This window comes from Colossoma macropomum, unplaced genomic scaffold, assembly GCF_904425465.1.
Source record: "Colossoma macropomum unplaced genomic scaffold, Colossoma_macropomum, whole genome shotgun sequence".
Classification (NCBI taxonomy): Eukaryota; Metazoa; Chordata; class Actinopteri; order Characiformes; family Serrasalmidae; genus Colossoma; species Colossoma macropomum.
The window spans coordinates 28,951,235-28,965,809 of record NW_023494788.1 but is presented as its reverse complement, the minus strand read 5'-3'; the positions used below and the strand labels follow the sequence as shown (position 1 = coordinate 28,965,809).

General features: G+C 36.4%; 1 protein-coding gene across 1 annotated transcript; it reads left to right on the top strand.

The window, feature by feature from the left end:
• Positions 1-4,433: 4,433 nt before the first annotated feature.
• Positions 4,434-9,867, top strand: arr3b (arrestin 3b, retinal (X-arrestin); the record flags this gene model as incomplete). Its single annotated transcript, XM_036567891.1, has 14 exons — positions 4,434-4,466; positions 4,597-4,657; positions 4,782-4,826; positions 6,006-6,202; positions 6,292-6,351; positions 6,442-6,518; positions 6,630-6,765; positions 6,901-6,985; positions 7,095-7,167; positions 7,844-7,981; positions 8,157-8,264; positions 8,400-8,449; positions 8,588-8,591; positions 9,626-9,867. Coding segments are annotated over 14 exons (1,089 nt in total), but the record flags the coding sequence as incomplete, so codon positions are not given.
• Positions 9,868-14,575: the final 4,708 nt, after the last annotated feature.

The following is a 14,575-nucleotide window of genomic DNA, read 5'->3' as shown; positions in this document are numbered from 1 at the left end:
GCTGGCAGAGTTATCCAGACTTCATGACTCCTATAGTAAGGCCACAGTTGGGCACTTTGCCTAGGAGGTGGAGCTCACTGTAGATTGACAAGGGACATGACCTTATTATTTCATTCCATGTAATCCAACCAAACATTCCCGTTTCTGACACCCTGCCATTTGTACAATATAGTCTGCTTGTAATCCCAATACACTGTGCATGTAAACATGTAATCCCCTTAAGCGCAATATAATGCTTATTTTTATTCATGTTGTAGCCATAAAAAGAAAAACACAAATGAAGTAATAGGATTGGCGCCAAAAAGGGCACTTCTCTGAATAATGGTCTGTGTACAGTGACGGGAGGGAGGAGAGCTTGCAGTATAAAGGCAGGTGGTGACCGGAGTGGAGGTGACTTACGCACTCTCAGAGCAACCAGGCTGACGGATTACAGCCAAAGCACAAGAGCAGACAGACAGCCAAAGCGGGTAAGTAAAAGCAAACTGGACCAAGGCTCTCTCTCTAACACAGTTACTGCAAATGACAGGGACAGTAGAGCGACATAAAGTGGACATGGATTTGTGTACAAGATAAACTGATAAGAGCAAGAAGAGTGAAAGTTTTCATTTAGCAGATATAAATGAGGACATGTACATGTGGCTAAATTTGCTGTTTGTACTCTTAGCTTGTTGTCAAGCAGCAATGTTTTGTAGACACAGATGTTTTAAATTACTCATATCTAGATGATTGTAAGTTTATAAAAGTAGTGAAGTGAAGGGATGTAAACTGCTTTGGTCTGAATACATAATAGGTAACAATTAGCTTAGTTAGACAGTGGAATTATTTTACTCACTTATTACTTTCTGGACTGTTATTTAAAGGGTAATTCCATCAATATTTCAAACCTCCTGTGGTTTGATGTGAAATGGTCCACTGTAGACAAACTTGCCAACTCTGATTTCTTGACAGTGGTAGTAATAGGAACCAGGGGTGATGATGTCTACAACACAAATATAGCCATTTTATTTACCATCTGAAACAGTGTGCCTACACATGGCGTTGAGTTTGTATATGCAAAGCTGATTATGGTAAAATAGTGGTATATTCTTTGGAGACTGTTTTTTCTAATGTTGTGCAAAGCTCACCTGCATGCCACTGACCCTCCTGATGATACTGCTGCATTTTTTAATCATAGCTATTGCTTCTCCTGCTTTTCCCCTTTTCCGTATCTTATACTGACGGTCAAACCTCATTCTCTGCTGTTGTTGTCTGCTATCCGGTGTCGACCAGAGGAGGGTGGGTTCCCCTTTTGAGTCTTGAGGTTTCTTCCTCTTGCTTTTAGAAAGTTTTTCCTTGCCACTGTCACCACTGGCTTGCTCATGAGTGCTTGGACCCAAATTTTTCTGTAAGGCTGCTTTGTGACAACACCTGTTGTAAAAAGCACTATAGAAATAAACTTTGACTTGACTAATTGCTGCGTTTTAGGCCAGAACTTCCCAAAGGCCTGTACTATATCTAAGCCATTAAAAGTTATTATAAAGTAAGGTCTCAGAAATCAGGCAGCATATTTGTAACCATTTAAACCAACCATGTAATAACTTTCTGTGAGGTAGCTTTAGAGGCATCCATCACTACCACTGTGAACTAATTTGACTCTGTAAGTTTCTCTAGAAAGGAGCATTTCACATCAATCCACTCTAAAATACTTTGTTTACATGTTAAAGATTTGATTACGCAGACAAAAACTGAAAAATTAGTGGAATTTAACAGTGTAAAGGGAAAATAAATCAAACTGTACTATTTTAAATGCAAGATGGAAAAGAGTATTACATTTAAATGAAAATGGTAACTGGTAAAACAAAAATCTGAAAGAAAGATGTTCTGCATTTAAGTCAACCTAAAATCAAAATTATTTTTTTTTGCATGTTGTTAGTTCATATAACTGGTCATATTAAGCTCAATTAATAATCATATAAAAATGCTGTTTTCCACATAATCTTCCATCAGATTATAATGACTTTCGCCACCTACAAAACTCTGATTTTTCATTACTTCACCATCTACCAGTGGGTAGGAACAATAATACTGACCAATAATATAATGTTTCACCTCCCACCACTACGAGCTGCCATAAAGTGAAACGCTCTGCTAGCTCAAAGACTCTCACTAATACTCTGTTTAGCTCAGAAATATATCACAGAAAAAATATTCACTGTTATAAATATTCAATGATAGCAAAACTTGTTAATTATGTTTTCTTAATGATGGTAAAAATCAGTAAAATTACATTAAAATTGCAGTAATTTCTTAGAAATACTGCCTTATACTATAGTTCAACAGTTTCACTAGTTCAACTACTCTGACATACAATGTCAAATTCACCATAATATTAACAATAACAACCTTTATTTTACAGTGCAAGAAAGCATACTGTTTTTTTAATGCTACCTTGTGTCATTCAGTGTTATGTATATAGAACAACAATTATTTAAGAGCTAGTGGACTTGTGGTCCAATTGCACAGAAATTGCACAGAAATACTGCAAGGTGGCGTCAGCACTTCACTGCTTAAGAAAGCTGGGCCTCATCTCCTGACTTTAGGAGCAGACATATTAGCAACTGGCAAGAGCTTATCCTGCACGCAGCATTTGGCTAAGATTAGTGGACAGTCAATCGTAATGTTAATCTCCTCTTCCCAGATTAGCTGCACTAGATTAGAACTCATTACTTATAATGCCATTTTCTCAGGCAATTTTGAGAATTCAAAACAAGGTATTAGCACGGATGTTGTTTTACTCAATGCATGTTCTCTAATACCATTGTTTTATTTTCCTCTGTAGAAACCCTCAACTGAATAACCGCAGCCATGTCAAAGTAAGTTCTAGATTAAGTCATTCAGATATGAGACAAAGATTAGTACAGTGATCTGAAGATGTATTGCAGAAGCACTATTACAGCTCGGTATTTATGTTTCATAAATGTGTGCCTGATAAATTTATCATCTTGTTGCTTTGTTGTTTGAACCTAAGCAAGTTTTACATTCTAATGCCTATACATTCTGCCCTCTCAACTTTATTAATGTATAAGGGTCTTTTGGGTGTGCAGTATAGGTGGATTATCAGATTGTACTAAATCCTTCTTAGAGTGGATTTTACTGGCTTAGTGAATACATTTAAAAGTAACAGTGCAAAGCCTGATGTATGCGGTTGGCTAATCGCTTTAGGGTAACTACGAAGTGATAAGCTATAAATGCAATGTTAAGCTATTTTTTTTAATTGGTTGAATTCACCTGGCTATATAAACAGCTGGAAGGAAAACCTGGCGGAACTTTTACTTTCTGTAGCAGAATTTGTCCACTGCTGGCCATTAGGAACAGCTGTACAATAACAAGCTAATCCAAAGTCTAAGCAGCAGGGTTTGAGGAACCGATGCCTTCATTTTTTAAAATTTCATGGAAAACCAAATTTCCCTTGCTTTTCTTGAATAAAGGAGTTTGATATAGTATGTAAACATTGTTAAAGTTTCAAAATTCATACCATTTACTCACCAGGCCATTACAGTCCATATATAGAAAATATGCTACAAAAACATCTTATTTTGGATTTATTGTTTCTGTGATGTCACAAAAACCAACAGATTTGCATATATTCACCTATTCAGCTTACAGCTGTTTAGCGCCACCCATTCATGGTGAAGTTAAAAGTAGTGTTTCAGCTCTGAGTGCTTTTTGAATGAGGCACAAAACAGGGCAGTCAGTCGAAACAGACCTCATTTACACAGATAAATCTTAATTTAGCACGATGTAAGATTCTTGTGTTAAAATGGAAAGAAGTAGCATTATTGAGTCAGGAAAAAAAAGAGGTCTAGAGCACAACCAACAACTTCCACATGTTGCATGCAATTACACACTTCCACCAGTGAGGTGTCCAAATCCCCTAAACATACAAAGTGGAGCATTAACAAAGGCACAGTAACAAAACCATCTGTTTAATTCTAAGGGATAAAGAGAAGTCAGAAAATGGCCACGTACAATTCATTGTGACCATTTTTTGTACATGAACCCAAAAAAGCATTATAAGAGGACCTCAAGGGAAAAAATCAAATACAAGAAAAAAACTGGGATATGGGCCCTTTAGCACAATGTAACTTGGGGACAATAGGCAAAGACCACTTACATCAGAAGGAAGACAACAAACAGCATCATCTTAAAGAAAATATGTAGAGTTGAATGAAAAATGAATATCAGACTTTTTATATTTTGCAGTTTTTTTTTTTCTCAAATACTGCACCTGAAATATTCCACATGGAGATACATTACATGTACGTTAAAAGTGAACAAGGTTATAATTGTTATTTCCATGAACAGCACTTCAGAGTAAACTGCTTAGCTTTGCTAAGGATATTCACTGTATCAATTCAGAGAATTTTGTTTTAACGTATATGTTCTGATTGTTCAGAGTTTATAAGAAGAACAGTGGGAATGGTTCGGTAAGGCTTCCTTGTCACTGCACTAATAAATCAGCCATATTTAGTGAAATAATATTGTCTGTGCACATATGTAACATACATGGCAATGTAATATAATTCCATGGCAGCCTAATGAACCCTGTAATTTCAGATATGCCTCTACCTGGGAAAGAGAGACTTTGTAGACCATGTGGACAGTGTTGATGTTGTTGGTATGTTCTTATTTATTAAATAACAGCACGAAAACATTTTTCGAGACATCAGTATGTTTAAAAATCACACCATTTAAAGGAATTTGTATCTTTTGTTGGATAAGACTTGTAATCTGATTGGCAGATGGTGTGCTTAAAGTGGACCCTTCAGAGCTTGATGGAAGGAAAGGTAGGATGGCACTAGCATTATAAGAAAGGAAATTGTCACTATAGATATTACTACAAAATCCATATCAATGTGGGCATTAGTGCTAAAATTAACGTTATAGCTTAAATAGTGTACCGAGTCCCTCTGTTTCAGTACTTTTTTGAACATAACTACGACAGTTTCATCTACAGCACAGAAGTGCACAGCATCTACGTTAGATAAGTGACCTCATCAAGAGGAGGACAGGACAATGAACAAAAAAAAAAATTCTCCGTAGGAACAAACTTGCTCTTGTCTAGGCTGGCATCAGGGATCTAATTAGCAAGCTGAAAGAGCTTTGTAAAGATGTGCATACACACATTAACTTTGTGAAGAATTGCTTTGTCTGGTGTGAACTTTAGTTTAGAAGGAAGAAGCATTACCCTTCTTGTTTGTTGTTGCTATCCCAGGGGTGTTATTTATCCCAGGGATTTAGCCTTTATCTTGCAAGCAAGATAGCAGAATACAGCAATAAAGTTAGATCAGCAGATGGCTGGATGGAGCAGTTTGATCATATTAATTTGAATTGTTAAGTTTTGAAGTAAGCTATTTAGTATTTTTGTTTTACTGCCTGCATTATACCAGGTTTGAAAAGGAATTTAAACTGAGAGTGCTGGGCGTGTTCTGCCGCTTAAAGGCAGAAACACACCAAATGCAAAGTGAATAAATGACACGGAAACCCAGTTTAAGCTGCTTTTGGAGATGTGAGCACCAAACATGTCGAAAACAAACTAATCTTTTTGACCTTTGTCAGAAGGTTCTAGCTGCTGGGACAGAGCCGATCTATCAGCTCAGTTGCCTTTATGCCAACACCAGAGAAACAGTGATTGGCTACTGAATTCATGTTGCCTGTGAAAATTATGTTGTTGCAAAAAAAAAAAACAGTGGGCGAATAAAATAATGTTTTACCATCTGAAAAATTGCATTTAGTATACAAAAATAATCAGTTATACATGTGTTCAATGACTTTACGTCTACATTTACGCTGACATTAATCTTATGACACTTATTTTGGACCATTTCTATTTGTCGGGTCATTGTAAAACTTTAACACAATGTAAAGCGTAACTGGACTTTTCAGATTGTGCAAATACATGAAAAACAACACAAATGCAACATTTTGGTGCAACAGTGACAATAATCACTTTCTGTTTGGTGCAGTATGGGTGCAGCTGGTCTGCGCCTTCCGCTATGGGCGGGATGATTTGGATGTGATTGGACTGTCCTTCAGGAAAGATATCTGGATACAGCACATTCAGATTTATCCTCCAACGGCTGGAGAAAAGCCAGCTAACACACATATGCAGGATGCCCTCATGAAGAAAGCTGGTGAAGAAGGACACCCCTTCACTTTTATCGTACGTGAACCTACACACCAGTGTGTACATGTAGAGTTTTTCACACTGAGGTAATGATGCTGAAATCTGTGTTTCTCTTGCTGTTTCAGATCCCTACAAATTTGCCATGTTCTGTAACTCTTCAGCCGGCACCAGGTGACACAGGCAAGGTATTACCTCACACATGCACCAGCATTCACAATTACTCTCTATTGCTCTCCCTGTGACTCACTTCAATGTTCTGTTCCTCACTACTGCAGCCTTGCGGTGTTGACTTTGAACTGAAAGCCTATATTGCTAATGAGGCAGACAATCCAGACGAGAAAGTTTCTAAGAAGTATGTATAGGCCTAATTTATTATCTTTAGGGATCTAGAATACATACAGCTACATGTATTCATTCATTTTGCAATGACTGGCTTCATTTTCTCATCTCTTTGACTCTATAGGGACACTTGCCGTTTGGTCATTCGTAAGATCCAGTTTGCGCCAGACAAGCTGGAGGCTGGGCCCAAGGCCAGCATCTTCAAGCAATTCATTATGTCAGACAAAGCAATTCACCTGGAAACCTCGATAGAGAAGGAGGTACACTGTCTGAAATCTTATTTTTTTCTGTGATATGGATTATCACTAATTTAATTCTGCCCCTGCATTTTGTTTTTAATTTCAGCAAAACACATCAAGCTAATGTTCCATATTATTTTCCAAATCTTCCAAAAGGTCTACTATCACGGAGATCCAATCCCTGTCAAAGTGAAAATAAACAACGAGACTAATAAAGTGGTAAAGAAAATCAGAATTTCCAGTAAGTAATTTCAAACGATTCAAAAGATTCAAAAGTGAAGATTGAATAATATCACATGACAAAATAAATGGAAAAAACAGTAGCCTACTTTGTTTTGTATCTCATACAGTTGACCAGACAACAGATGTTGTGCTCTATTCAGCTGACAAATACACCAAAGTTGTTCTCTGTGAAGAATTTGGGTAAGTAACACAATATCACAATTTCATATTCTACAAAAGCTAAATATGTATGTAATATCATTACTTAAAGGTGAATTCCTGCATAATTTCTGCATAATTAATTTGCTAAGAGAGCAAACAGTCACTCAGAGTGGTTTGAAATGAATGAAATGAAATGCTTCATTCTGGAGAAACTCACCAAACAATACATGTACACGGGAGAGGTGAAAAACGCTCTAAAAGTTGTTTTACATGAAATGGTTACAGACACACTACTTGAAGCCTGATTGTTTTACAGCAGAGATAAGGTTTTGCCCTAAAATGTATTTTTTTTTAATGCATTCATGGCTGAGAGGTACATACAGAGTGTTCTAAGGCAAAATAGTCCCCAAAGAAAACAGATTTTTTTCAGATTGAACACTATTTTGCTGTTATGAACATACAAAATACATATAAAAGATCCCAAGACACATGTAGGTTCACTGGTGGTTTTGGATAATAAATAAAACGGATATATTTATGTTGTGTGTTCTTATAACCACCACTGTAAAGAAGTCTGAGTTGATAAGTTGCTCTACACTGCAAATTTATGAATTACTTTGTTTATGTACCAACCACAGAATTGTGTACAAAGATGGTAAAATCAGTGGAATTCCCCTTTAAAAATCATTATGTATTTTTTTTTTACATTCTTCAGGGACCAAGTGAACAGCAACTCCACATTTGAGAAAGAATACAAAGTCACTCCTCTGTTGGCCAACAACAAAGAAAAACGTGGTCTGGCATTGGATGGCAAGCTAAAAGATGAAGACACCAATCTTGCATCTTCTACAATGTTAGTTAAGATTCATCTTAACATGAAAGACCATACTTTTCAGCCTATTACCACTAAAATGCACCTACACTATGAGTAGTGAGAACATACATACAGTTGTATGCAAAAGCCACTCACTTTGCTTCATACAGAGCCACAATCTAATCAGCCGATTGTTCTTTGTTTCCTCCTGTAGTCTGCGATCTGGCATGGACAAAGAAGTACAGGGCATTCTGGTCTCCTACAAAATTAAAGCTAGCCTCATGGTGGCCAGTGGTGGTCTCTTGGGGAACCTTACATCCAGGTTAATAACTTTAATACTTTTTCTGTCAAATCCATGTAGTGTAGTGATATCCTACATAAATAAAAATGAGAGACCTAATGCAAAGTACTGATTCACGTTCCACTATTTACAGTATTTTACGGTTTCTGTTCACAGTGACGTCAATGCAGAGATACCTCTGATCTTGATGTCACCAAAGCCAGCAGGTGAGGTTTCTATTATTTAAATGACTTTAAATGTTGTGGCTATAAACAGTTACAGAGTATTATGTATATTAAATATAAGTTACTAATTGGTATTATTTCCTTTTATTCCATATTTCTGCTGTATCTCAAATGGAACAGATGTGTAAGTCTAAAGTTTAAATCACACCTGCTTTATTCAAAGTTCATGATAATATAAAAGGTGTCTCCTTTTAAAGCTTTTCAGTATTACTAGAAATGTTGATGGTGATTGATGCCTCACAACCCAATGTTTCTCCGATATGTACAGTCATATGCAATATTTGGGTGTCCCTGTTCACATTACATGTGTTTTTTCATTTTCTAAGTGAAAATAAGTTGACAAATCCTCAACAGGATCACACCACTTCACCTTTTAGGGTATAATCACTTTAATTGCTGAATTTTAAATTGGGGATTTACTTTTTTCCAATTTGTTAAACTAGATATCGAAACTGTGCACTACAAATTGCAGAAAATGCCATACTTAAGGGGGGAAGTGAGTTTTCAACCTTTTACATATGACTGTATTTGTGCTGTTTATGAGCTACAGTAATCTAGAAATAAATTACCCTGTAGTGAAAGTGGAGTCAGTCCCAAACTTGCTCAGTCTCATACTTCACTTCTTCGGGGACTTTGGTGTCTCTTGAACAGATATAAAAAAAATAAAAAAACGAAACAATAATAAAAAAGCAGCAAATGATCATGGATTTTGTGACTACACAAGGAAATCATCAATCTGTTTATTTATTGCTTAACATGCAGTGCTGTATTATGATTGGTCCACTGTGGTAGATAATAATAATAGTCAAAAAAAGAAATGCACAGCTCCTTATAATAAGGGTAATTCTGCCATTTGCAGTGGTGCATACTGTTCTTTTGCTTTTTTACTGCTCAATAAATTTCAATCAATTATAAGAGCTATGTATCACAAACTATTGCGCACCATGTGATACATTCAAGTATTTAAGGGTTTTCATGGTAACCTGCTGCAATTCCTAGAAAGGAAATCAGATGAAGCCAAAGAAAAGCACAATCTCCAAGGGTCATTTCAATAGTGTGTTCCTGTCTCGATAAAAGTCCTATTAAAACATAACATGAGAGTTTAATGAATCATATTGAAGGACGCCTGTTTTTGTTTGTATATTTCATGAACTCTAGCACGGACATCAAACTCGAATAGATCCCCTGGCAGATAGTAGGGAGGAACACCAAAGGCAGAGAACAGGAACATGAATATGCAAAGCCAGACACAGCTTGGACACCTTCGTGTTAAATAGCACACCTGAACCTGTGTGGGACCCAAGCATGCACTAATGGGATCTGCAAACTACTCAGCTAAACCTCAGGCCTGTTAAACCACAATGTCACTAAATTTGACTTTACTTCTGCCTTTATCATGTGAACTCAGTTTAGAATTGTTTTGTTTTTGTACCTGAATCAGTTGTACATGATTTGATAGAACAAGAACTAGACAGAAATTTTACCTAATGATATGCTAACTGTAGTGATGAGATGCAATGTGAAAGGGATATTAAAAACATTGAAAACATCAATAGATATTTTATCGTTTAATGGACAACTGTAAGGTTTTTCTTCCTCTGAATATCTGCTTATAGAATTTTTTTTAAAACAGTGGCCCATATTCATTTGTGTATTGCGAATTGTGCTCAACTCTGATCATAATATGAGCAAATTGAACAGACTTTGTTATTCATCGGTTTCATCTTTGGCGTATCTGTATGAATAAACTCACATCTGGTAGGAGGGTGTGTAAATGTAAGTAGCAATAATAGTTTGAGTAGTTTATTAGTTTGAGTAGTAGTAATGGTCTAACAAAAAATTGATTTGCAGTTAACTAACTAACTAACTAACACCATTATCAATTTAATCTATGATACCAATAATAAGAATAGAAATAGAAAATAACAACAACAATAATAATAATCTGTGTACATGGCAATCCAGTACAAAAGTGGATGTACTTATTTTACATGCATCTTGATATAAACAAATGCTGCAACTATTCCAGGCTCCATTTAAGGACATATTACACTGTGCTTTTGTTTCATACTACTGACACCACCCAAAAGAATAAGCAATAGAAACACATCTCAAACACTGCAGTAAGTTTCACAGAGAGTTTTCATGAATCAGATGCAGAGTAGTTAGTACGTCATTAAAGGCAATCAAATCTGTGCTTTTTTTCAAATTTACACAACTTTGATGAATACTGGCCATTGTGTGAAAAATGCAGTACCTTATTCATAATAGAGAATTAGGTCAGTGTAAAGACTTTGTACAGACTTTAACTTAAACAAGGTTCTATAGGGTTAACAATGTTTGGGTAGTTTAAATATTAATAACAAAAAAAACTGTACATTCTAACACTGACAACTGTCTACAGCAAATTCGGACACTGGTGAAAGACATTGTGGAAAGATGTTAACCATTTACTGTCACAATCTGAGGTAGACTTACAAATCTGGACTGATGACTTAGCAGGCTAATTTGCTTCCAACGTAAATTACTGAAAGCTGTCTGTTGTCTCTCTGTTTTCTTGGCATTTTGTGGCAGATAACTGTGTGGAGCAGATAACTGTTCTTCATGTAGATCCTTCTGTAAATGTTTGTGCAGATTTTGTAGATTTTATAGCAAATGTTTCATTTTGAAGACAATTTTGATAGTTTTGAATAGCTTGCCTTGTTTAGATAATGATGTCTTACGTTTGTCAGAAATGATCAATCAGCTATGTTTGACATAAAAAGATACACTGTGATTTTTATGGGAAATATGTTTATAAGCCAATTACTTCAATATTGTGAAAAAAACTATTTAAAATGCTGTGTTCTCTCATGTTCTGTCATGTTGGTTTTGTGTGTTTTGAATAATTTTCATACTATTTTTAACTAAATATTTGATTAAATAAGCCTGGAGATGTCAAGCAGGGTAAACTGATACCAACATAAAAGAAATAATATTGATACTGTATGCAAAAAAACAAGGCACATATTTGTTTAAAATAAATGTCACAATCAATTACATTGTACTTATCTTCACAAATTACTTACTGTGCATTTTGTAAATATTGGTAGAAAGTTTTCATTTGCATACAATTACATAAACATCTATGTTTTGTTGCAAAGGTATTTATTTATTTATTTATTTGGGTATTACATGTATTTGATGTACAAATTCTGGTTACCCCACTTGACAATCTTCTTAACTCTTATGCTGGGCCTCAGTGATTAATGCATTCATACTGTAAATCATAATACTAAATAGTTTTAACTGTTTTATTTTAATGTCTATATTCTTAGAAAAACAGGACAGGAAGTGTCAGAAAATGCATTTATTGTTTTAGTGATACATGCTGGTACCTCGGACATTAAATCATTTTGAATAACAGTACTGGTAGTTTCCTTTTTGAACTCTTAAACAGCTGCCCTGTTGAACTATGTTTAATCCCAATGACGAGCTGCAGAACATGAGTATGTTTCTATAGCAATCAGTGAGCTTGTGCTACGCAGAGTTATACAGGAAGTGAAACAACATATTTAACAAAGTCTAGGTTATAAAACAAGAAACCTAGTCTTAAACCTAACATCAAGTTTCCAAACAATCTGAGTCAAACCTATTTGAGAACATCAGGCAATTGCAAGAATCACATTTCACATCACAGGCTACAGTACATTATGGGCATTAGATGTAATGGCCACTCTAGAATAGTGAGGCTATTATTACTATATTATTACAGTGATACTATTATAGTTTTACTGTAATTAACTTAATAAAAATACCCAACCTGGTCTACAGGGACAGCCACAATTTCCTTTCAGCCCTATGTGTTGAAAATTGGGTCGGAGCAAAAAATGTGGACTGTCTGGGAGGCCCTGAGGCCTGTTTTGGGAACCAGAAGATGAATGAATAGGGGTGGGGCTTTTCAATGCTGGAGAGAGCTAAAGGAGTTGAAGGGCACGAGCAGTGACAGCGACCGTGCTCTGTATGCACTTGAAACTAGGCATTCACATCTAGGCAGTGTGCATACATGTATTTTGAGGCTTTGGATGAAACACTGAAGGGAGAGGCTAGTTTTTTTGGGGTTTTGAGTTTCAAAAAAGTTAGCATTGTTAAAATAGATGACTTCTATAATAAGCCTATAATAACAACTCTAAGTGCTGATATTGCAAAATCAAAAGGAGCTTAGGAGCAAAAACAGTGATGCATAATAAGTGGCATAAGAACTGTTTGTCAGGATCATCATAGATTGGTTTTACATGGCTGAGCAGAGACACACAAGTCTGAGATCTCCATGCATAATGCCAAGTGTCTGCTGGAGTGATGTAATGTACACTGACAGTGGGGCAGCGGAAAAGTGTTCTTTGAAGTGAGTAAGGACGCCTTACTATCTGTCTGATTAAATCTGGGTTTGGTGGATGCCACTAGAACAATATTTGTCCAAATGCAGTACCAACTGAGCAAAATTGGTGAAGAAGGAAAAAGGCTTTAGGGCTGTTTTGCCAGATTCAGTCAGTGTGTTTGCGTATGGAAATTCTGCTGCACGCTGGCCTTAAACCTTGAACACCCTAGTTCTAGAGAATGCTTAGTGGCAATGTCGACTGAGAGCGAAGCCTGAACAGCTAACATCAGCGCATCCCTGCAGCCATGTTCCAGAATCTAGAGGAAAGCCCTCACAGGAGAGTTTGGGCTCTTATAGCAGCAAAGGTGAACCAACTCCAGATTAATGCCCATGGTTTTGAGATGAACTGTTAAAAAAGTGTATATGGATATGTCCACATACCCTTTGCCAAATGGAGTATAATTTCCTGTCAAATTGACAATTTGGGTTTGCTTTACAAATTGTATTCCTTTTTACTATAATGCTAAAACATGATTTTATACTAACACATTTGCTTGTTGTTAATGATGTTACTTTTTTTGTATTTACTTTTTTTCTCTGCTTGTATTTTAATTGCTTGTTTGTCTTACTGACACGATAAAATTTCTTTCCATTATTGGCTAATAAAACAGACAAGTCTGATTCTGATTATTGTTGCTGTCAACAGTAATAATCTGCTGTCAGACTGTAGATGAATGGCTGTGTCCGGGCTACATGTTAGCCTAGTCCCTTTAAGGATTAGCATTAGCTCAGATGCTGAATGAGACTGAAGCTGCATCAGAAGCGCAGAGCTGAGCGACTGCAGTGGGGCTTCATCCACTCCAGAGGACGTAAACAGACGGAGCTTCACCATTAGCGAGGTGAGATTTCTAAAAGATGCGGAATGTGTATTTCAGTAGCGTCTTCTTATATTCTGTTCAAGGACTACACAACAACATTTGAGTTTACTTGCTGGTTTAAAATGAACCTGAATTATGTAGTTAATAATTCAATTATAGATGCTATGACTGCGTCACCCCAGTGAATCAAATTAGCAACGTAGCTTAGCTGGCTTGCTGTCGGCGTTGTGCATTAATGCGCTAGCCAATTAGCGTTAGCTTGGCTTATGTTGAAATGGATAACGCAAAGAAAAACTTATATATAACTGTGAACTTAGCTGAACGATAATGAGCTCACGTAAATATATGTTACGTTAGCGGTTATATAATGTGTGTATTGTGTACTCGGCATACAAACGAGTCCTTTGTGCTAGCCGAGTTGTTGGACAGCAAGCCACTACAGGCTGTCAAGGAAGCTAGCTAGCTAGTTAGCTAGCTTGGTGGATTTTGTTACCTTAACCGGTGTTGAGTTATCACCTTTCCGCAAAACATCTTGCACCTTTTGGTTTCTTGTTGCGGTTGTATTTGATGAATTAACTTAGTCAGAAATTTGTAACCTTAGAGGACTGACGTTTAGGCTATTTGAATCAAATGGCGTTTGAGTGTAACGTAGCTAACGTTAGCGAATGGATCAGATCATTTAATATAAACTTTTGAATCGAATGTAGCTTGGGTTCAACTCAAATGAATAGCCTTGTTGTTTTTTTTAACATTTCATTCTAAATATTACTATGCTAGCTATCTAGCATACTTGGTGCTACCTGGCTGTGCTGCTCCGTGTTGGCAGGATTTTAATGCAGGCGGACATGATAGCCACCAAACGGTCCTTGGGGT